Source organism: Sardina pilchardus, chromosome 16 (assembly GCF_963854185.1).
Source record: "Sardina pilchardus chromosome 16, fSarPil1.1, whole genome shotgun sequence".
In the NCBI taxonomy this organism is placed as follows: Eukaryota; Metazoa; Chordata; class Actinopteri; order Clupeiformes; family Clupeidae; genus Sardina; species Sardina pilchardus.
Window position 1 is genome coordinate 11,851,271 of NC_085009.1, and position 25,019 is coordinate 11,876,289.

At 43.7% G+C, this 25,019-nt stretch overlaps 2 protein-coding genes across 2 annotated transcripts in view; one reads left to right on the plus strand and one right to left on the minus strand.

Annotated features, from left to right (window-relative positions):
* Positions 1-225: 225 nt before the first annotated feature.
* Positions 226-12,493, minus strand: fam81b (family with sequence similarity 81 member B). Its single transcript, XM_062517263.1, has 7 exons — positions 12,293-12,493; positions 10,575-10,693; positions 8,116-8,245; positions 5,313-5,419; positions 2,582-2,717; positions 1,444-1,642; positions 226-359 (listed from the first exon to the last, which is right to left on the minus strand). Exons 1-7 carry the CDS (start codon positions 12,491-12,493, stop codon positions 226-228), a joined length of 1,026 nt encoding a protein of 341 aa, XP_062373247.1.
* A 5,082-nt stretch (positions 12,494-17,575) lies between these two features.
* Positions 17,576-25,019, plus strand: part of LOC134059877 (multiple C2 and transmembrane domain-containing protein 1-like) — a gene marked incomplete in the record, with an annotated part of 193,684 nt that continues 186,240 nt past the window's right edge. Inside the window, 1 exon segment of the mRNA XM_062516413.1 lies at positions 17,576-18,076. Within this exon segment, the coding sequence (XP_062372397.1) occupies positions 17,576-18,076 (501 nt within the window).

Here is a 25,019-nt window from a genome sequence, read left to right on the forward strand (position 1 = left end):
CACTACACAGGTATACTTAATCTAAGTATGTGAAGTATTCAAGTAGGCGGTTTGAGATACAGCCGTATAGCAGTAGCTATGCATGATCAGATGCAGTCATAAAAGTGGCAGATATAAATGGAATGTGCTTCAGACCCATTTAGGCCACAGCTATAGGATGCAGTCGTATAGGATCTATAGGAAGAGTTTGAGGTCTGAATAGGCTGCAGCTCTCGGTGTTGGATCCTAAACGTCTCTCAGTCCCGCCATCTTCCTGCGGATCTGCTTGAGGTCCCGCTGCAGCGTCTCCTTGTCCAGCTCAGCCTTGGTGCTCCCGATATGCTTAAGGGAGTTGATGGAGTCGTGGATCGATTGGAATCCTGGTCATCCGAGGGAAACACACACACACACACACACACACACACGCACACACACACACACGCACACAGAAATGCACGCACACATACACACACACATACACACACACACACATACACACACACACACACACACACACACACACACACACACACACACACACACACACACACACACACACACACACACACACACGCACACAGAAATGCACGCACACATACACACACACACACACACACACACACACACACACACACAGACACAGGGAAGAGACTTTGAATTATAGCGTTTTCACCACTCAGGGTGATTGCTTTTGTGCCATGTGTGCCGTGTAATTTGTGACTCATCAATAATGCAATACTCAATACCTTTCCCCTCAATATTATATCCTTTACACCCACTAGACTCTCATGGACATCCAATGCTCGATGTAGAAGGACGGCTTTACAGTAAATCTCTTTTTGAAAAGTGTTTGAAGTGTGTTTTATGGCTGGTCTCATTACTCTCTCTGAGAATCTGCCTGCCTACCTGCCTGTCTGTCTGTCTCTGTGTTATCTGTCTGTCTGTGTGTTTGATTGTCTGGCAGGTGCGTAAATTGGAATTTTGGCAACTTTGGCAACTATGCATCACTTCACGACTGACTCAAACATCTCTCCATGTGCATCAGCTAGCTATAGCTGACAAATAAGCCAAGCTAAGCAGCAGTAGGAGTGGGTGTTTGTGCGCCGATTCAAGTTAGTTAATGTGGGTGTGAGCAAATAGACCCTAAGCTCTAGTCGTCCACGTGACCTCTGTGCCAGGGCCATTGCTGTGGGTGCGGTTGGCAGGAAACTGGCATTGGATGGGTGGCAGAGGGCAGACATTCCCACTGGGCGACTGAGAGTCTAGTAAACAAAACTCACACTGTTCCACCTGTCCCCTTATATATGACACAACACTAGCTGCATATGTATATACCCATTAGCTGTTTCTAACCCCTCTCCTATCCTCTTTTGTCCACAAAATAAATAAATAAATGAATAAATCCTAAAAGAATAAATCCTAAAACTACATTCTAGGGCTGCGGGCTGCTTTGGTCAGGCTCACCGGACCGGTACTCGCTCCTGATGTCGTCCAGCTCCTGCCTCAGGTCCGTCTCCAGGCCGACCAGACGCGTCGTGTGCTTGCTCTCTGAGCGCCTGAGCTGCTTGGCGGAGGAGGACTCCAGCTCCAGCCTGGTCTCCACAGCCTCCAGCCGAGCGGAGAGGAGGGAGAGCTGCTTGTTGCACCTCTCTTCTACATCCCCCTGGGGAACACATTCATCAGAGAGAGACAGATCAAGAGAGAGAGAGAGAGAGAGAGAGAGAGAGAGAGAGAGAGAGAAAGAGGGAGAGAGAGGGAGAGAGAGAGGGAAAGAGTGAAAGTAAGAGAGAGAAGATTTAGATTCCAATCACTCTTGAGAACAAATGGGTCTACAGTGGACTGCTTATGAGGTCAAAAACTCGCACAATAAAATGGTCTTCTGTCTGTTGTTGCTTCTGTTGATTTCCACACGGGCCACTTCACACTATGACTATCCGTTTCACTGAGATATATGTTATGCCAAGCTTGGTACGCTGCCATCTGATTTATGGAGGTATTCTAGTCGTTCTTCACAGGAGTGGCAACGAGCCAGTTGAATAACAGAGCTTCACTTCCAGCCAATCAGAATATGTGCCTGAACGTTATACTCTCATATTGAAGAATGATTGGCTCATTCTAAAGGTCATTAGAGGCTATGTTTTGATGCTACACTGTGTTTTACTGGGCAGGGACGAGGAACAGGCACACACTGTTGGTGCATCTATATTTCCCTCTACCTCTCTGGATTTACTGTACCAGCCAATTAAGTCAAAATTATCTTTTGAGAGAGTGCTAGGTAAGTCTTTTCCTATACCACAATACCATACAGATTTTTTTTCATCTTATATAAGATAAATAACACTTGGTCAGATAAAAGAAATTCTGCAGTGTAGATGCATCTTTTCCTTTTCCCTCTCTTCTGCCCATTCTAAGGATTTCCAATTATTACTGCCCTTCATTATATTTGTACTGTTCTGTTTTTTTTTTATTATTTTATGCGTTAACTTATTTGTTTGAGTGTTGGACTGTGAGAGCAAAGATTAACCGGAGTCAAATTCCTTGTTTGTTTACGCCAACCTGTCCAATAAAGCTGATTCTGATTCTGATTCTGATTCTGATTTACCAGCCGGTCCTGCATGAGTGAGCGGAGCTGCTGGGCGCCACGTGTGTGCGTCTGCGCTGTCGTCTGCAGCTGCTGCTCCGTCCACCTCCTCAGTCTGACCACCTCCAGCTGCAGCTCCCGCACATCCTCGCAGGCTCTGGACACACAGTGTTCAGAATACATTACATACTGTACATCAGAATACATAGTAATCTATCAGAATACAATATATATATACATTACAAAATACATTTTTGGGGCATGTGTTGTGTAATCTGCAGAGGAATACTTTTGAAAAGTGTCCAATTCCCAACACTGCCAAGAGTCACATGGGTAAATGCTCATACGTGACACCAACTCCTTAATATAACGAGTGGTCCTCACATTGTGTGGCCCATATGGGTCCAATATGGCACTGTCCGTGGGTTCCAAAGTGGGCCCATGTCATTTGCTCTGTGCAGCGTCGTTGCTCTGAATATAAACTTCCTTCCTTCCTTCAATGATGATTATGATTCAGCCCTGAACCCTTTTGTTGGATTTGACCTCTCACCAGTGAATTTATTCTGTGTTTAGTTTCCCCCACATTTTGTGAATGTTGATGGTACGATGTTGCGTGCGGTCTGATGATCTTCGAGGGAACAATGTGTGGGCTGGTCCAAGACACCGAGGTACAGTAAGCTGGCGCCTTCCTTCATTTCATCCACTATTAGATCGTACACACTGACTGAAGGTGACCAGAAAAACTACCTGTGTCCCCGGTTTTTGAAGATAAAACTTGTATATTTCAATCAGATTGATAGTTTTCCCCACATTTTGGGATTATGTCCCCGATTTTGGTCTCGGACATCTGGTCACCTTACACTATCGTAATTGCACACACCTAGGGACTCTGGTTCTGTTCTGAACTTGTGGCCAGACTATGACTTCCTAACAACATCAATATATACAGGTGACCACAGTGAATGCAAAAGCACTAAATGCTGGCCCCAGCTGTGACACGGATGGTTGGGGCACCTGCACTGTATGTTGTCGACCCGGGTTCGATTCCCGCCCCGTGGTCCTTTCTGGATCCCACCCCTACTCTCTCTCCCATTCACTTCCTGTCGTTCTTCACTGTCACATTAAAGACATAAAAAGCCCCAAAAATGTTTTAAAAAGCACTAAATGCTACACATTGAGCAGTGTTATTATGGCAAGATGAATGGCCGACATCAAAACCCAAACATGTTTGCGTAAGACTATACCAAGACTATGCCATCAGCTCCTCAGTTATCCTTTGTAACATTTGGACTTCCTGTACTGTTTGCTTCTTTTCTCAGTGGTCTGACTGATTGCACTAGCTGCCACACTCATCCGTGAATGTCGCAAGCAGTGATATATTATATTAGGCCAATAAACCCATTTTTAAACAATAAACCCATCTTGAATTTCCCCTTGGGGATCAATAAAGTATCTATCTATCTATCTATCTATCTAACTAGGCTATCTATCTATCTATCTATCTATCTATCCATTTTTATAATTTTGTTGTGGCGTACTGGAGATGTGTGTATATCACTGCTGGCAACGCAAGACATTAACAGCTGTCTTTTAGCCAGACAGTGCGCTTGGAATCCGCTCCTTTAATTGACAGCATTCTTGTGTCGTTTTTCTGCTCTGTCATGCTCCCTTTGGCTACATCATCAGGTCGGTTGGCTGGCTGGCATTTAACGGCGGAGAGGTGCCATCTGTTCCCACCACTCAGACAGTCAAAAGTCGCTGGGCCTCATCCCCTTTCCGACGGGACCTTCGAGATCGGCTGTCACACGCGTCAGCTCCTCAATTCGTCTTTGTTGGGACAATTTGCCAAGTGCACGTGGATCGCCAAAGTGCTGCTGGCTCTTCTGAGGGTATGTCTCTTGTGGGAAATACCAGGTGGCTCCCAACAGCATCTCTCCTGCTCCACCGCTGCTCTGTCACTGGGAGTACCAGCGCTCCCTTGACAGAACAGACTCTCAAGTGCTCTTTTCAGCACATTATTCTTTTTTTCCTGCTCCCTTCCTCTCTGTTGTATAGGCCCCATTACTCTCCCCTCGATTTGTCCTCTTTTTCTCCTTTTTTCTCACGCTTGTCTCGCTCTCCTCCAAGAGACGCAGGAAGTGAGACGTGCTCGGACTGCAGATGGGGAGAGATCATGCCACCCCACCCCCACACCAACCTGCCATTTCATAACCTGCACCGTGAACTGGCCAATAAGGTGTGAATACATGAATGGACCCCATCCATCAAAGGGTGCTGTTTTTCCCCTTCTTTTAACTCGGACCCGACCTCTCATCTTCCGTCTGCACCCAGAAACGTCAGCGCCCATTAAAACTTTCTGTGTTTAAAACTTTCTGTGTTTTAAAATGGTTAAGACTGGGAAGGTAAAAGCATGCTGTATTATCAAGGTGTAAGACTATATGTTAATGCGTTTAGCCGCATTGAGTGCTGCAACCACTAATAATTGCTATTGATTTCCTGTCTGCACTGCAGCTACAGTGTATCCAACAGGAAGTGGAGGAAGAATGTGCTACTGTGGGCAAACTTCCGTTTAAGATCTACAATAGAGAACCGTATCCCATGTTAAATAACGGCCTTTTCTTGCAAAACTAAGTAGGCTACAGTACGATGATGTGTTTTGATGGGCCAAGAGCAATTTTGGGAGGAGTTCAGTAGTTCTTGGGCAATGATTTCATTTGACACTGAAGAGTGTTAGTGGATGAAGTTAACCTACTTCCCATCCAAGCGCTGGATCTCCCTGGTTAGGTCTCCACTGGTGTTCTTCTGCATGAGTAGATGCTCTGCTTGTGTGCTCTCTAATCTCGTCATGGCCTCAGACAACTGGGACAAGAAAGGGAGAAGAGTCATGTTCCACCATAAAACGACACGTTTCAACACAGCACAGCACAGCACAGCACAGCACAGTACAGTACAGCACAGCACAGCACAGCACAGCGTCAACAGAAATGCAACCCCACTGTTCTTACAACATTCTTACAACAAATCGTTTTCTTCACTGATGTTCTTCATGTCTGAAATTACAGTTCTTCTCAGTTGCTTTGCCACGTTTCTCAGATCAGAATGGTAATTCTCAAAACTGTTTGTTCAAACTCCATATCATCTTATCACTTGCGCACATCATTGAAGCAGTTTCTCCCCATTTTTTTTTTTTCACAATTCTATTGATTTTCAAAGTTCTTTACCCCCCAACAGGACATATAACTTTCAGGATTATATCCCACTGGTACAAAATCATAATTATCATCATACAGAAAGAAGTTTCTCCCTATTTTGAACAAATAGTTCTGCTTTCATACATCCATGCAACTGATTTTGTACAAATCCCTGCTCTTATTGTTGTCATGTTTTTGTCATGTTATGTCATGTTAATATCACACACTCACACACATTTAAGGACACTACTCTCCATGTTTCGGCTAATGCTGTAGGTCTGACTGATCGAAACTTCATTTCAGTAAATTGGATGTACTGTGAAGGATGCAGTATTGCGTTTCTCTTTCCTCCTTCTCCCAAGTTGCTTTTCAAAAATAGCTGCATCTGCAGTATACTCATTCAAAGCGCCTGTACAGGCTGTACTCTCTTACTTTTGCGAAAAGCTTATTTTAACACAACACAAATTTTGAGCATCAGCCTCTGCGTGCCGTTTTCTTTTCTCATCTATTATACTTTGTGTGTAATAGACACACATTGTGACATATTTCTGTCCTCCATGTTGGTCTGGGTAAGTGGTCCTACCCTTTTGGGGGAGATGCTCATCTCAAATGACCCAGTTTCACTTGCACTTCAATTGCACTTGCAATTACCTTTATGGGAGCCCCCACCGGCGTCCTCCCCTAGACATAATGTATTCCTATCAGTGTGATTTATCTGCCGGACAGAGGACAAGGGGCAGACAGTGGGGGGAATTACTTTAGAGTAACACGTGAGTGGAACAAGTTAGAACGAGGAAATGAATTGGTGCTACCGTCAGTCCACTGCTGGCCAATCTATACAGCCCCTGAAATAATCAAATTATTTAATCTATGCCCCACAGAGATTATATATATATATATATATATATACAGTGAGGAGAAAATGTATTTGATACCATGCTAAAGTTGCCTAAAAAGAGGAATAGAAAATCGTCATTTGACAATTGATCTTAATGTCTTAATTCAAAAATTGAGTAAAAATAAAACCGCTAAGTACGCCAATTTTCTTTGTGATGGAAGAATGTTTCGTAAATAAATAAATGTTCTTCCTAAATGCTAGGGGGAAGTAAGTATTTGACCCCCAATGTAACCCTATGGGAATTCAACACATAGGGTTAACATAGGGGCGGGCAGATTTTTATTTTTTAAGGCCAGCTATTTTATGGATTCAGGATATTATGCATCCTGATAAAGTTCCCTTGGCCGTTGGAATTAAGATAGCCCCACATCATTACATACCTTTCACCATAGCTAGAGATTGGCATGGTGCTTTTTCCAGTAGGCCTATTAGCCTGTTTGATGCTCATTGAGCTCAATGCAAATCAAACAGGCTAATAGGCCTACTGGAAAAAGCACCATGCCAATCTCTAGCTATGGTGAAGGGTATGTGATGATGTGGGGCTATTTTAATTTCAAAGGCCAAGGGAAATTTATCGGGATGCATAATATCCTAGATCCATGAAATAGCTGGCCTTTAAAAATAAAAATCTGCCTGCCCCTATGTTAACCCTATGTGTTAAATTCCCATAGGGTTACATAGGGGGTCAAATACTTCCTTCCCCTAGCATTTAAGGAAAACATTTATCTATTTACGATACATTCTTCAATCACAAAGAAAACTGGTGTCCTTGGCGGTTTGATTTGTACTAATTTTTTGAGTTAAGGCATTAAGATCAATTGTCAAATGATGATTTTATATTCCTGTTTTAGCAGGGTATCAAATACATGTGCTCCTCACTGTATATATATATATATTAATAATGCACTGTACATCTGTTTTTGCAACTGTACCTCTTTCAGCTCCCTTAATTATGTCTCTGTAAACTGGACGATGCAGCACACAGTGTGAAATGCTGATGGGCAATTTCCCACAAATCCTCAAATTAATCAGCAGAGAGGAGGAGATGCTTATCGTTTTTGGCACGCGCACCCTACTCAGCTGAAGGAAACATAAAAATGACCTTGATGGTGAGTTCAAGTCTTTGCTGATGGAACAGGCAAGGCACTGATGGTGGCCTTTATTCAATTCAATTCAATTAAAAAAAACTTTATTTATCCCCGAGGGGGCAATTTCTCCTTGCAGGCATAGCGACACATACTGTAAGACGCACAACATATAAGACAAGCAAGACAAGACAAAGGGAGAACATGACAGACAAGGGTGTGTGTGTGTGTGTGTGGGTCCAGTCCCCTAGTCCTAGGAGAGAGGGGAGGAGGGGGTCCATCTCTCGAATGACGGCTGTATAGAGCACCAGCGGTTGTTGACCTAAAGACAAGTCAGCCTTGTGTTGCGTCCTTCTCCACTCGTGTGTCGTATCACCTCACCTTCAGCTCCGTGTCCTTCAGGCGAAGCTCGAGAGTCGAGCGGATCTCCCGGATCTCCTGTTGCAGGCGCAGGGCGTCCTTGGAACCGGCGCTCACGTCCCCCGAGAGCTTAGCGATGCTGGCGTCACACCTGAAGGCATGTCAAGCATGTCATCGTGACTCAGCAGGAGGGGGGTGAGCCCCCCGTTGCGTAATCACCACCACACATCACACACACAGCCTATGGCACTCACTGCAGTGACTCTGTGAGTCTGAACTGACCACAGCTGTAGACCCTTCATCACGGTGAAATAACGGAACGGATTCTACTTTGATTCAAAAGCTCTTGGCGAAAAATGGGCTACACCATGGCGGCTTTTTATCACATTTCAGCTCTTGTCAGTCCATCTGAAAAATAGCTTGAGGAGCATAAACAACATCTATTATGTCCCAGTGCTTGACTGCTGTAATAAAATTATAACATAAACATTCATCCAAAAGGAGGATTGTCAAATATTGCTCAGTAAATTACTGTAATGTAAGGCCAGTTAAATTAGCCTATAGCCTTTTATTGTCCGCAAAATTGCCTTTCGTGACCAGATTTGCAGTAGGCCTATTGACTGATGACACCAGACGCCACAGGTAATTGCGAATCAGTGAGGATGTTATTCACAACAATGAGAATTGTAAACAAAAGCTGAAACAAGGTTTGTGTTTATGTGTGTCTGTGTGAGTGAGAGAGAACTATAGAGAGCCGAAGTCATGCCCTTCTACTTCCGGTCTATGGGACCTATTTTACGATTGTTTATGCATGGGAGTCAATAGAGAGATAACAATTATTTTTTGGTCCCGTTCGAGTTGGACCGTGCATTTCACATATGATGTGTGGGAATTTAAAAGATAATTTTTCACATTAATAAAGTTCTGTTTTTCATTAGACTTTAAAAGTTATCTAAGTTTTGTGCGAATCCGTTCAGTGGACTACAATTTTCTCGTCTCAAACGATGCACGTCACCAACTGAGCCACCAACTAGCAAAGGAGAGGCTGGCTAGTTAGCTAGCTATTATGCTAGTTAACGGTTACATCTTGCTGCCAGCTAAGTCACTTAACAGTAGTGTTTGTACAGTCTATGAATGAAATACAACTTATCTGATGTGTTTAATCCTCTGACTCATGATATTTTCATCGGCAAGGGGGAAGCTCAAATAAGACCTGTTGCTGGCGCCCGTGGCTGTGAATTGGTCTAACGTCACTAACGCGACTGATGTCTGATGACCTTCTGCCTCTGTTTTGACACAGACACAAACACAAACACAAACACAAACACAAACACAAACACAATCACAGACACAGACATAGAAACAAACACAGAGACAGACAGACACTGAGACAGACACAAACACAGACACAGACACAGACACAAATGCATACAGAGACACAGCCACACTGCTGTTCCTGCTTGATCAATGCTTGGTCATGGAGGAAGCTAATGCTGAGGACTCATGCCCATACACTCTGACACCAGAATGATTCATAGTATGGATTTCCCTGCTGATGTCTCCACGCTACCGAATAGATTTCTTTTGTATTGAAGAAAGGAAATGCTACTTAATCTTACAGCTGTCAGGCCGTTCTCATTAGGTCCTCCAGAGAAGATCAACATCCCCAATACCTTATTTATTTCCAATAAACAAAGTTCCCCATTTGCTTTTTGGATTGTGTGTTCGAATCCAGACATCTTTGCCAATGAATTTTGGCAAACAAATGTTGGACTTTGCTGGTTGCAAGTGTCGCATACTACTCACTCATTATGCTTTCTCATATTTCAATTTCTGCATTTTTCAATGTGTACCAATACTGTATGGACAATGACCCACTTCTTTAAGTATCATCACTCCTCTATGCATTGTTTTACCCATTGGTAATTCGCCATACACAGAGATACTTATGTTATATTGTGAAAGTGAACTGTAAGTGATGTTTCACCGTTTGCGTTCGATTCACTTATTATTACGTTGTCGGAATGTCTCTTGCTAAGCCTTTTGTCAACATGCTCATACATTATGCAGACTAAAACAGTCAATCAGAATAACATTTAGACTGGGTAAACCCAGCTCGATCTGCAGGGTGATTTGATTTCACTCTGCAGCTCAGGCTGGAAATCTCCAAAATCGTTCTATCCTGCTTCTGTTACAAATTTGTGGGGACCAATCACAAACTGGCTTATCCACGTCGCGAACCCAGATCGTTGGGTTGAAGATTGGTTGAAGGACTAGGCTATCCAAATGTGTACAGTCATTTGAACTATGCCCATTGATCATGCCTCTTGTACAGTAGAAAATACAGAGCAGACTCCTAGACTAATGTTCAATCTCAAAATGAACTTGGTCTGGTGTTAGCCAGACTAAAGAACATTACCATTCTCTGTGAACTCGGTGACCTGGGGGACACATAGTGGGTTTAGTGACATTAACGGTACCTGGCCACTCTGCCCCTGAGGTCTCCGATGCCGACCAGGTTCTTCTGGTCCAGATTCTGGACGGTGACGGACGTGCCCGACGCCACCGTGTCTCTCTGGCCGATCTGAGTCTCAAGCACCTGAGGTGGGCAGAACAGACACACACACACACACACACACGCACGCACGCACGCACGCACGCACGCACGCACACACGCACGCACGCACACGCACACGCACACGCACACACACACACACACACAGCTACTCTGGTGAATACTCCCAACATGCACTTTGGGCCCAATCTATCTATCTTTACAGAGACACACACTGCTATTCTATGCTATGCTATCCTAGTGCAGGGATTTCAAGCTAAGTCCTTAGGCAAGTGCCCCCACTCGGTGGCCATCTTGGTGATGCACTTTGGGCAGTTATCACAGCTATTTTCCTACTCAAGTGAATGGGGAGGCCTACAGGAAAGGGTGGGATATGTGTTTACTGCTGTGGTACTGTGCTGCAGACTAACCCCATGCATTTCTTTGGGTGCTGTGTCTCCTCATTCGAAAGTCTTTGATATTACACAATCGAGTGTACTTCACAGTAGTTCAATGAACAGTTGCGTCTGCAGTTTCTGAGCTGGGACCTTTTATGCCATCCTTTCATAAGCTTGATATTTGCTGTTCTCGTTGTGAATGACCTCGGAGTTTAACATGCCAAACAGTATGTGAGGGCTGTCACGGGTACAGTTTTACACATTTCAAATAGAGAGAAAGGGGGAGAGAGGGGAGAATTAGCAGAAATTAGCATACTCATGACTCCTCCGCTCCTGAGCCCAATAATCTGCCAGTTATGTCATCATTCTGCTGAGGCAGAGGGCTGCTCCTCCAGTTATGAGCCTCTGCGTTGATTTAATGATTTAATCTACTTTATGCCCACTCGCTTGACTAATGTATTTCCTTCAGCTTAAATGGTCTCACTGGCATGGACTCCATCTCCTGGCATTTGTTGGCCTCCATTAAAACGTTTTTTTTTCTTTTTTTTTCCCCCCCTGCTTACATGTGAGCAATGTGAAAGCACACCAAGCACACAGTGCTATGAGCCTGTGCCCCACTCTCACAACAATCCCATTTGGCCGCCCTGTCTCTCCTTGACAGTGAGAGATACCTTAACATTGCCCCGGAACATTATGGGGAGGGATACTTTCTGCTTAGAGCGAAAGTGATTTTCAGGCTCGGTTGCTCTTGGCAATGAAGTAGATTTGGCTGTATAGGCTATCTCCTGAACAAGTTATTGTTATTTGATTGGAATTCAAAATATGCCTTTGTTGAAAGAACGACTTGTAACAAACATTTAATCACTTATTGTGGGAGCTGGCATATGGGTCCCTTTTGTCTCAGTATAGCTGTGTTGTATGTGTGGCTTTGACTGGAATAGCTACACATGTGAATTATGCAGTGCTCTTACACCAGGGACTGGATATCTGTGCATTTTACAATGTCAACAGTGTTGGGACCATATCTGCATCGGTGCTAAATTCACCTCCAGCAGCTCTTACTCTTACCCCCCACCCCATGCACTTTAAATGCACAACTGACCATTTTCCTGCATTCTTAACTTAGTAATCATATGCATGTGACAAATAAACCTCCTTGTATCTTTGTAAATATCTGACGGTGTAACTCACGGTGAAGGAACCTACATTACTGCCGAGTTGTTTGATTAAGGAAATGCTACTGTGCCTGAATGTCAGCGCTGAGCTGCTTGACGATGTGAGTGATGGTGTGGATGTGGTTCTCCAGGAGCCGCCGGGACGAGCACTCGGCCAACAGGGAGCCGTGAGTGGACCGCAGGCTGGACGCCATCTCCTCCTTTATCTGCAGCGCCTGCTGGAGCAGAGCTGCCAACGTCCGCTCCTGGTTGGACAAGCGACCCTCCAGCATGACCGGCCTAGATGGATAGATAGATAGATAGATAGATACTTTATTGATAAAGACAAGCGACCCTCCAGCATGACCGGCCTAGATAGATAGATAGATAGATAGATAGATAGATAGATAGATAGATAGATAGATAGATAGATAGATAGATAGATAGATATATACTTTATTGATAAAGACAAGCGACCCTCCAGCATGACCGGCCTAGATAGATAGATAGATAGATAGATACTTTATTGATAAAGACAAGCGACCCTCCAGCATGACCGGCCTAGATAGATAGATAGATAGATAGATAGATAGATAGATAGATAGATACTTTATTGATAAAGACAAGCGACCCTCCAGCATGAGAGGCCTGTGGGAAGATGGAATCTTCATAAGTGAAACTGCATCTAAAACAATTACGTGTGACATAACAAATGTCAAGATTAGCAGAGGATGCATTGTTTCCAGGGTTGGGTTTTATCCGATACTGGTGCTAAATCGATACATTTAAAACGGTGCCGGTGCCAAAACAGTGCCTGAACCGGTACTTTGCCTATTGCTTTTTAAATTATTATTATTTTATTATTTTAATCTTCATAAGTGAAACTGCTTCTAAAACAATTACGTGTGACATAACATAACAAGCGTCAGCATTAGCAGAGAATGTGTTGTTTTTACATCATATTATTTGTAAGCCTTGTTTTTTGCTGAGAGCTTGTATATCATTGCCACTTACAGGCTAGGCCTTAGCATTATTTTCTGTGGAGCATTTCTCAAAAAGATGGACAAATGCCGAAAAAGGAGGACACACAACAGAGGACAGAGGTGGTTGAAAAAGATGGTTGAAGTGAATCTCAAACTTTTTTGACTTAAAGCAGAATTCCGTATTCCCGAGCCTTCTTGTTCATGCCCCAAGAGTGTAGCATTGTAACTGCCTGGTGACTCTAGTTTTTGGCTCCAGCAACTGACCTCAAGAAACATAGATCTATATGAAAAATCACCGGCATTCGACTGGGTTGCTCCTAGCCAAGTATGGGCCATTGAAATGAATGGCAGTGGTACAGTACTTCCTTCCTTTCTCTAGTTCTATGTTATACTGCATTCAATACTGCTTTCAAGACAACTTGAAGTCTACAGAACTCCATGCAGCATCTTTAAAAGAGCTACAGTATGTGAGATACTGCAGCCTTCTGGTTGTCTTGAACGCAGCCACATGACATTTCCATGTACTTGCATTTTACAGCAGCCACACCCGGTACACTCTCTCGGGACATGAACATAGGGGATTATGCCCCCAGATTGCTCCCAAATTGCACCTGCCTGGCTATTTTTATTGTTGATTGCAGCAACTCAAGCTAGGTAAAACTGACTGTTTTCTTGGTTTTTTTTTCCCATATCGACAGGACTCTCATTTACGTTTCACAAACAGACAACTGTTTTTTCAAGAAGTTAACCTGGGATTGCATTGGTTTCTCTCTTTTACTATAAGTAAAAGTATGACTGGTATGGCAAAGGTATGAGTAAAAGCTAGCTTCAAACAGTCATGATGGCATTGTGCCTCTGAAACTAAGTGAAACTACAGTAAGTGTCATCAGCTTCCTACTCAGTTTCACTAGGGACATGAGACTGCTGACTACAATGAGGCACAGTGTGAACTGTAGTTCTCTTTTCACAGACCTGACAGGACTGAACGAGAAAATACATGTCAGCTTGTAAACTAAATAATTAAAACTACAATTAAGATATAACGCTGAACATATCTCACACACACACACACACACACACACACACACACACACACACACACACACACACACACACACACACACACACACACAATAGCAAATAGTAAATAGTATCACATTTATTGTAGTAGACATACGACCTCAGTATCTTTAACATGCATAAAGTTCCAATCTACCCTTCCTAAAGTTTAGGCTTCTTAAAGAGTCTCTGGCCCAACATCAAATCTATTAACAGTCTGATAAAGTTGTGGAAGAGCCTTAAGATATTTGCAAATGAGACTATTGATTTTGTGTCTTTGTGTGTTGCGGTTTCCTGTTTGATGTCTTCACAGGCTTGATTTAACAAGCCTGTCTTTTAAATCCATGGAAAGGTCACCGCTGAGATTTAATTCATGGTGTGGAACGCCGTCTCACTTCAGTTCTTTTATATTCTCTCCACTGGGCACAAGTTTTGAACTTACTTGTCTGGCTGGTGTGGTTGTAAAGCTGTCTCGTAGGACATGTTCCCTCTGAATCAGCAGTCTCTTTTTTCATATCAGCCAGAGGTTTGGAAAATAAATGGTAAAACATTCATCAAAACATTGAAGCAGCTGAACATATCGGCTACTGATTGATATTTTCTTTTAAAAAGGATTGTAGTTTCCAAAATATTGACTAGCAGTCGCTTTCTTCAAATTTATCCTCTGTAGTGGACACTGAAATACTACAACCGGCCAGCTGCTGTCTCAGCAGAAACAGACTGAATTTAAGTAAGTCCTTCATTTACATCTATAGAAATATATCACCAATGAAACACTTACTTGACACTCTAATGGCTGGAGAGACCAGTTGGAATAATCCTGCACTTCATGTGTTTGTTCTAGTCACCTAGAGACCACAGACGACTTGTGTTGTGTGTTCTAGAAAACCTGACAACTAGATTATGGGGCAATCAGTACACATGATCACAGTCGTACACATGCTTTAGTACAGCAATTTATCTCTCTCTCCATTGCATGAATGCAACTGTTTCAGTTGTGTTTGCTGAGTCAGGCACACTCCTTCATATGATATTTATGAAATATAAATAGCCGCACAGCTGTAGGCTGATAATTATAGTGTACCTGTATAAACGCTAGTGAATTAAATTCTACGCCGTGCTAGTATATTGTCTTCTGATGTGTGTTACACAGTCGCAATCTGCTTGCCTCCATTGTGAAGTACCGGAGAGAGCAAACAATATATGGGTCTCCATCAGGAGCAGCTGCCCCTGTTATGCAACGGTGCAAATCACAGTTTCAACAGAGCATTTGAATAGCTCTCTTTTGGGAAATCAGAAGAATTCCCTTTGCACTTTCTATTGCCTGGTGAGAATCGGAGAGAGTGTATTGACTCAAAATAAAATATATAAATTGTATTTGGAGGAGCGACTAACTGGCAGAACTTGTTCACCTTCTCGGAATGCTACAGTGCCAAAGTGAAGAGCATGCAGCAACTACTGTAAATCCCTTTCTTTGATCGGTGTAGGTGGGAGGCCTGTCTTAAATAGCCTACACATGTTTCTCCCCAGCACGGATCAATACACTCCTCTCTATCTCAGAGTCCTTCATTTTAATCTGCAGGATGGTATGCCAAATGTGTTTAAATATAAATGATTTATTTCCCTGTTTTCATTATAAGCAGCCCTATACAGAGCTCTAGACAAAGCACAATTGTAAAGGATATTAATGAAAGACAACTTGGCCATAAGGTGCCATGGGCAAGATGAGGCAACCTATTTACCTGTAGTAAGTCTGTTTACCATCTCTTAAAACTGTTTGATCCCTATCTGGACAGAGGTGTGTTAAAAACAACACAAGCTGTGTTATTTCCAAAACATTTGTTTTAAGAGTGGACTCACTATTAATGACCTTCATGAAACAACCTATCAGATAATGGCAACTTGGGGCCTTAACGCCTAAGTGAGTATTCATAGGCATGTCGTCACTTTGCACAAATTTCATCCATTGGGATTATGTGATAAAAGGAGAAGGCTTGTTAAGAGGTAATTTCAGATTATTTCTATACAATTGATTTTGTGTCAAGTGAGCGAATGGAAGACTAATGTTGCCATTTCGCTAGTTGTTGTTTGACTTTTGTATAGGTCTAGGCCTACTACACATAGACTTATTATTGGGGTTGACAGAGAGAACAATAAAGATCCGTGATCAATATTTACTGAAAAATCTATTGCAAAACAAATTAAATGTGTGTCTCTTTATTCCACCGTTGATAAACTAATGTTGATGTTTGCTATTCAGCACAGTACAAAGTGGCCTTGGTGTCTTTGCAGAATGGATGGTGTCTTTGCAGAATGGATGATGGCATGGACCAACCAAAATCTACTGTCCTGTGGGTCAGGATCAGACAAGAAGTTACCCTATTTTATTAGTTAACAAATGAGTTGCAAAATTGATGACTTGAATTAACCCCTCAAAATGAAAGAATTCAGTTAATTTGTACAATTCAAAGAGTGATCAATTTTAGCCAAAAATGATTTTCTGAATCCATTAACTTTATGAAATGCATTGATTGGTACTGTATATCCCCTCAGTGAATAGTTGAATAGGCAACTTCAGAGCGACACTAAAGGTGAGCGTTAGCTAATGAAAACGTTCACTCGAAATATCTTTAATTGTTATAGAATGCACTAACAAAGCATCCAGAAAATACAAATCTCATGTGGGAGTGGGCATCTGTGTGTGTGTTTTTTAAATAAATTATTAAGCTAGGCTTTGAGACAATGTTCAGTCCAGTAAAGTGTGGGCGAATAGCACGCAATTTCTGTGAAATAACTTCACAAAACTTCACGAAACATTGGTGGGCTACAGGAAGTGGGTGGGACATTAAATTCTTAATGTGGGTTTTTGGCTGGCAATACGATAGCACGCGTAACGGTGAGGCTGCAGTTGCCAACTGCTGCTCCTGATGGTAATAATCATATGCGCAACAGACACGTTAATATAATTTCTCCTGGAGGCTTACTGTGTTTTTTTTCTCACGAAAACACCAGCAGGACTTCATTTGCTTTCAACTTCTCACTGCCAGTATGGTCATATAATTATTGAGAATTATAGCTTTGGAACCCTTCCGAGATAGAGTACTGCATCTAGACTTCCGCTGCATCACCACTGAAACTGTAAATGTTTGTGCACGCGTAGGAAATGACAATGATACTATCTGTGTCAAGTGTCAGCAGTCAAACGGTCTAACCCGCCTCCGTCTCGAAAGAAGCTGGCTTTGGGAATCGATCAGAGTGTGTGCGGTCGGCAACCCACAGCGACAGTCACTACACTGCACGCTCAACAGACTGGCGGGCTGCTGCTCGGGGACTATGGAGGAGAAATCTAAGGATGCCACCGCTAAAGATCAAGAAGCAGCATCGTCCTCTCAGAGAAAGATATGGAAGAATTTTCCGAAACCTTTCCTAAGTCCAAAACTAGGGTCCGAGAGACGCAGCGGGGACGGTAAAAAGGAGTCCGGTTTATGGATGTTTAAGCGAAAGAAGAAACAGGTCCTAGACCGTGTGTTCTCATCATCACAGCCTAATCTCAGTTGCTCTACTCCAGCGCGCTTCGAAGGTGATAAGTCCCTCTGCGGTAAACCGGACTCCGGTAGTGCATCTGGGCATGCTGTGTCACCCTTGGTCACCGCCGATGGAGAATCTACGAGCAGGCTACAATTGCCCGGACATGGAAGCCCTAAGCTCGCACTGTCTCATTTGGTGATGTCCCATCAAAAGAGCTCGTCCTTGGGCTCTGCATGCTTCGAGAAACTGGTGGTAGACTCTGGCGCCAGCAGTGAGGATGAGCTGGGAAAACATGCCAGTGATTCTGTAAGTGGATGTTTCCAAATAGCATAGTAATTGATCGATGTATACAAGATCAAATGGGTCATGAGGGGGTCATCGGTGAAAATTCAATTTACGCATGTGTGTGGATACAAGTTTGCTCGGCTGAATTGCTGCGCAGTTTCAGTAGGTTAGCCTCTTGATGGTGTAATTTCACACAAAAAAATAATCCACCAAAATCATCATTAAGCTTTCATATTTTTTATAGCTAGACAGGCACAGTCTTCGTCCTCTTTTGATTGTGAATAAAATGTGGCCCATATTTCTGTTCTTAGTGTGAAGCCTCGAGGCAAGGGTTCGGCTCACCACTATCATATCGATAGTAACCCAGTCATTGATGCTTCTACTATTAAAGGGACAGCCGTTTAGCGCGCAAAGGCTACATATTTGGTCTACTTGAAAGTTGACAGTGCGTGAAAGGACGGTCCTATCTGGCGGCAGTTGTGTGGTGCTGATGTAACGCCTATTTCGCTGAAGGGAGGCTTCACATAGCACTGACCTCCGACCACCCGCACTCCCAAGCTCTGCCAACAGCTTTGGTGAGGGCTTAAACAGTGTCAACACACCTCTTTAGTTCAGCATTTTTATCATCCTACTGTAAGACTAGATTGTTGGATCAATCTACTGTGTTGTCTTTCGTCTGCTGTTGTAGCCTACATGAGACATACATAGCATTATTTGCATTCATTGCCAGTAGGCTTCTCATCACCCACCCATCAGCCACAAGTACTCTGATATCAGTTTGCTGTAGGCAAACTAGTTGTTCTGTGTTGCCATGTTTTGCAGCAGCTGAAATATGAGAATAATGTTATCTTAATGTATGTATTGGTCTGAACGGACATTGATCGAACACCCAGAAGCAGTGGCCAGGACAGCAGGTTTTTTTCACAGAGGCCAGTGGTTTCTGATCCAAGCCTACATCTAATTTAGACCCCCCTGCATTAAGATAATGAAGACCAGTGCAGCTCCACTCAGGCTAAACTTCAATGCTGCCGAGTTAACCTTGACAGATGATTGCAGGCAGGAAATCCTCTCTCATCATCTGCTCAGCTTGGATTGCGTATGAAAGGGGGAACAAACACTGCTTGCTTTTTTTGCAAGCTTGCCTCAGTAGTTTTTTAATGGTGGGTCTATTCCCGTCTCAGTGCTTAACATAAAAGGCTGCAAGTGAATGAGGAAGCCGGTTGTGTACAGATGCATGGTGGGAATTTTTCATCACGATGATGTGAGAGACGACCAAGCTCATTCCAGCGGCATCTCAGACAGGTGACAGGATTCCAGATGATACAGTGATGTTACACTAATGAGTCTATACACTTGTCACATGCTGATTTTCCAGCAGTAGCTTAATAAACCAGAGCAGGCCTATACCGTGCAATGTCACATGGGTAGTTTCACAATTAGGGTAAGCACTTTGATTCACTAAGGCCTAAAAATGAAATATTCATGAGATATTATTTCCAATATATATCTGTTGAAGGATAAAACAATCTTGCATGGCAACTGGTCGTTGACAGTGCTGTGGAGTTAGAGTGGACATCTAAATGTAGTTTTTATTGGTCAGTGTAAGGATAAACATTCATATACAGTATTTGTAGTGTTTGTGATTGTTCCTTGTGTAAACATCATTTAAGTAAGACTGGTGGGTTATGTAAGTTAAGCGTTGTTAAGTTGTTGCATCGTCATACTGGTACATGCTGCATTTTTATAGCAAATAGAATAAATAGAATAAATAGAATGTGTATCAGTGTTAACAGAAGCTGTTTGATGGGAAAACTGAAGTGGTTAAGTTGTAGAACGATATCAGTTGTTCCAAGTTGTATCTGGGAATTGCATTGGATGTCACGATTCACTGTGAAAAAGCGGACACTTCCTAAAACGAGCTCACATCCTCTGTTCCATTTCAAACGTGGAGGTGATGTGCCGTCTCCATTTAATGAGGCTTTTACCCTTTTTTGTGCTTGCTTGGAGCAAAATGTCTTCATAACCTTTGGTGGCAGCAGCCTCAGTCCCTTTCGCCCTCCCTAACAGTTTCTTCGTCAGTTAGCCTGCTTTTGCATTACTCTGAAACAGAAAAAAACCTGTTTTGTTTTAATCAGGCTAGCAGTAAAATTAGAACCGGCAGACTGATCGGAATCACTTTGTAAGTTTAGACGTTCTAGAAGAACACTGAGGACCTTGGCCGTTGTTGTTGAAGGCCTTGATGAAATCAGAGCAGTGGATCAGACTTAGAGGCACTTAAGAAGGTTTCCTGTGGGCCACTTGATGAAGCACAAGAAACAATGATGCTGAAAGGAGGGCATCAGCCCATACTGTGTGTGTGTGGGGTGTGTGTGTGTGTGTGTGTGTGTGTCTGTTTGTGTGTGTGTGGGTGTGTGGGTAGGTGTCAGTGTGGGAGGCGGGGTGAGGGTGTGTGTGTGTGTGAGGGGGGAAAGTGTGAACGAATGGCGGCTCTTAGGTCGTATTCATAATTGAATCCCCACGTGAGCTCTCTATACTCGTTCATCTCTGTGCCTGTGCTGCTGGCCCCTTGTGAAATATTAAACACCGAGGTTGAACAGCGCTCCGCTCATTCAGGAGTCATTCACACAGGCAGCTCTCTGTACACAGAGCCACACCGAGAACGATTTTTTTTTTGTTGAATATCGAGCCTTTTATTCCACATCTCCTCGGCTGGTTTCCTCCGCTGTGTGGTCCCCCACCTCCACAGCTCACAGTCGTGCAGGCTTTTGGCAGCTCGCCTTGTCTGCGCTTGACTCATTGAGCGTCACCAAGTTTTGTAGATTTTAATGTCGTCGTGTAGGGGTGACTGACTTCACACAGTAGCGGTTTGCTTTGGTGTGTTTACTTTTGTTGTTGTCTAGACAGCTATGCAAAACCAACTTCCAAGACATAATAATAGATAACAGTGGTGGTTGGGCCGAAAAACAAAAGTGGCAGTGAAAGCATTGGCATCATTTAAATGTTGAGACATAAAAGTGAGCACTTACAGAGGTGAGGGTGACTTTTGCAGGAGATTATGAGATCAGTCACCAGAGAGTTGAGAGGAAGCAGATGGTCCTTTTCAAGAAACTCATGTAGTGTCCAGCCAGTAGAGCAGTGTGTGTGTGTGTGTGTGTGTGTGTGTGTGTGTGTGTGTGTGTGTGTGTGTGTGTGTGTGTGTGTGTTGGCCTGACTTCATCCCTAATGGCGATGGCTCTTCCCCAGTGATGAGGCCAGTGTGTCTGGACACGTCTGGCGGCCAGGGCTGCCCCTGTTGACGTGATAGATGGGCCTTTTAGCAGCGCTGGACTTGTCTATGAGACATCTAGTGCTTTTGGGCCATGGGAGTGTGGCCGGCCCCTTTAGACTACAGGTCCGGTCTGCCAGCCCGGCCGGGGAGCGAGTGATTGAGTGAAGTGGTCAGTTTTGCGGAGGACACTGCCGTAGACCGCCTTGTTCTGAACAGCCAGGGGAGAGAAATCCCTCCGGACTTGAGGGATGACATGAAACATGCTGGACGCGTCGGTCTCATTGGTCTTTTGTGGGACAGTAAACGACTTTCCTTGCGCTGCTCGTGTTCTTGTCATTGTGTCTCGTTTTTTCTGTGTCGTCGCCTGGCCTAATTTAGTTCTGACCTCGCTTGTGTGGGGCCGCTGTCAAAGAGCCCTCCTCCCCGAGGCCCTGGCACACTTGATGGTCCGTCAGAGACCGCCAGTGCTGCAGTAGGCCAAGTGTGCGCCATCAGCCATCAGAACACCCAGTTGACTAGTACTACTCACCCCTCTGGAGGCTGGGTGCCTCCGCTGAAGTAGACACATGTACTGTATGTTATGTGTCCCAATCTCACTCTCTTGATTGCCCAAGGCAAATTTCTCCACTTGGAGACAATAAAGGCTCATCTCTCATCTCTCTCAAATAGGAAAGACACGGCATCCAATAGGTTAGTCATTAGTTAATTAGTTAATTATTCCGCTGGCCTGTTAGAGTGTTACGTCTTTTGTTTGTAAGCCAATGACGGTGTGCTGTGGTGTAGCATTCAGCCAACATCACGCTCTATGAGATGTATTATCCTCGGGGCGACCTGGAGAGTGATCTGTGGTCTCGAGTTCACCGAGGGAGAGCTGACGAGATCTGAGTCGGTCGGGCACCTCGGTTGTCTGTTTGTGTTTTCTCTCCCTCAAGGCTGCTTGTTTTTCGCGTCCTTTCATGGAGGCGCAGCCGGCGCATTGGCAAGTGATGTGGGACGTGCGTTTCTAATAGTGTGAGGCGGAATGCTGTGACATTGAGGTCTGCGCTCTTGTTGAGTTTTTTTTTCTTCTTCATAAATAATAGACTGATGTCAAACAGTTTGGACCTTGAAGGGAAAACTTCACAATAACAATGTGGACTTGACTTGCAATTCAGCCTTCTATTTTAAGAGGGCGACTCACTTGTGATCTTTGCATTGCGATTTACAGTAATGAAACTGTCTGACACAGACTGCATTTGAAGTCATGTAGAGCCTTTGCAGTGCTGTTTGTGATGAAATTACAAGAAGACAGCAGTTACTGTAACATCTGCACTAGTTTTCAAACTGAAATCACCTGGAGTCATGCGGCTATTCAAGGATGATATTTATCCAACCGTGAAAAGGAGCCAAGATTAACCATAACGTAGTAAACAAATCAAAAGCAGTTAAATTAAGCTCTATGTGTTTACAGTTTTAACTCATTATAGAAGCATTGCGTTTAATGAATGCGCACCGTGGTCCTTAATGAAGCCTGACCAGAAATAATTGGGACACAGACAGAGATGAAATTAGCCTGGGTTGTTGTCCACGGGCTCATCTGAAGTCAGATGTCTGTCTGTCTGCCTTGCCTCATTACTGACTGAAGCCAGTATTAGCCAAATCAAGCTGGACGGTAACAAAATAAAAACAATTTGGCCCAGGAGAGGCCAAAGCAGAATTGAACTCTAGCGGGGGTGCTCTTTGTTGTACGTTATTTCGTACGGTTTGTTCATTGGTCGTTTGTTTCCATTACTGTTCATTTGTAAAAGCAAAAACAACAACAACAAAAAAGGAATGTGACAGACAGGGTCAGTGGCAGACTCACAGAAGAATTATGTGGCTTTTTATCAGACAGCGCAGAGCCATAACTAAAAGCGCTGAATAATGCCTGGTTTCATTGCCATGGCTGGAATTGCTCCTTTGGAAAAGACACACAGGAACATGAAGACCACACAGATGGCCAATAAACATTTACAAAACAGAAAAACGCTCCCCCTGTTCCCGGCTAAAACAACTCTTAATCAGACGGAGGCATTTGCAGTTGAATGATATTGTAGGTATGAGTGGGCTTTTATGAGCTGCTGGAGGAGTCCCTCTCACTAGCCTGTGTCAGCTATTGTGTCCTTCATTGTGAAAAAGACTCTCATGCATATAATGAAGAGAGCGAGAGAGCAAGAGAGAGAGAGGGAGAGAGAGGGAGAGAGAGAGGAGAGAGCAAGAGAGAGGGAGAGAGAGAGAGGAGAGACAGAGAGAGGGAGAGAGAGAGGAGGTGGTTTTTGAATGAAAAAGGTCACTGAGGTCTTGATCAAAGGCTCCTCATTTGAATGCTTCAGTGCATCTTATGTCCCCTCGTCATTGATTATGATCCTCTTCTCTCGCATATGCTTGTTAATAGGTGTGTAGACTAGTGCAGTCGGTTGTTAGCGGAGAGAGAGAGAGCTGCACAGCTCCCTGTGTGAACCAGTGATCAGAGGCGGACATCCCGGTTCCAGGGAGCAGAAGTCCTTCCATATATTCTTTCTACCTGTGCATTCATGACAGTTGATATCACAAATTATCTTTTCTTTTTTGGTGATCGACATTTTTTTTATTATTTTTCAAATGAATGGGGGGGGGGGGGGGGGTTACAGACATATCCGAAATCATATGTGACTATGTTGAATTGAGAAAAAAAATGACAATCATAAAAAAAGAGATAAGAGATATCACTAATTATCTGATCTACCTGGCTGCTCAGTCAGATGAGCTGGTTTACTAAATGGTTGGATCAAAATTCTGCTTTTTGAGCCCAGGATGTCCGCCTCTGCCTGTGATATCATGTGATCCTGCATCATTTAATTTTGTACGGGGGAAATCCTTTTCCTCGGAAGAGGCGTCATATTCCAGACGTGATTCATCAGCGTTCCGTAGAGACGGGCGGGCGAGAAGGCGGACCCGTCCATCTCCGATATTCATTTCTGCCCGTTCTGCGGGGCATAATTACTTTAAGGAGTCGGCGTATTGATTGAGAAGTGAATAATGACAGTCGGCTTGTCCCAACCGCTCCGAGCAGATAGGTATGGGACTATTTATTATGGAGGGTCACAGCATTAGTCAACAAGCATCACGTCTTCAGGTCTCCATGGTTTCCATCCGACTCAGAGTGGGCCTCAGGTCTGGGAAGTGTTCCATTGCCATTCCAGAAGGCCTGGATCTCCTCAACTGTCGGAATGGGTCACCAGTCACCACAACTCTTTCTCTTCCTAAACAGTGTTTCAAGAAGACAGTGCGGGTCTTCTTAAAGAGTAGAATCTCATTACATCTAGCACAGTCCAGACTACTTCCAGTTGGACTTCTATAGTGTGTGTGTCTCAGCTGACATTAAGTAACTCGCTTTCTTACAGTGATCTCATTGATTTGGCGCAGCCCATGTGAAGAGACAAGAAAATTACGCTCTGCCAGTTAACCACAGAAGCCTTGGAAATGTAAAATAGGAAAAAACGTAGGGAGACCGTATATAATAATAACACTATAGGAAGTCTGCCACAGAGAGCGAGCCATAAAGTCTCCCGTTTTAACAACGTCAGTATATGCCATGCAGGCTGCTGTGTGCACGACAGTCACGCTCGCCTCGGTGTGAAATCTCATTTGGCAAGGCAAACGAGGACCCGGGCGCTTTTGCATACCGGCTGATATGAT

What these genes read in the sequence shown, in the direction of transcription:
- fam81b (XM_062517263.1), bottom strand. Translation starts at nt 12,493, where the DNA reads ATGCTGGAGGGTCGCTTGTCCAACCAGGAGCGGACGTTGGCAGCTCTG. An exon ending in TGAAGGACACGGAGCTGAAG is followed by an intron (nt 5,420 to 8,115) that starts GTGAGGTGATAC and finishes TTCTTGTCCCAG; the next exon opens with TTGTCTGAGGCCATGACGAG. An exon ending in ATCCAGCGCTTGGATGGGAA is followed by an intron (nt 2,718 to 5,312) that starts GTAGGTTAACTT and finishes CTGTGTGTCCAG; the next exon opens with AGCCTGCGAGGATGTGCGGG.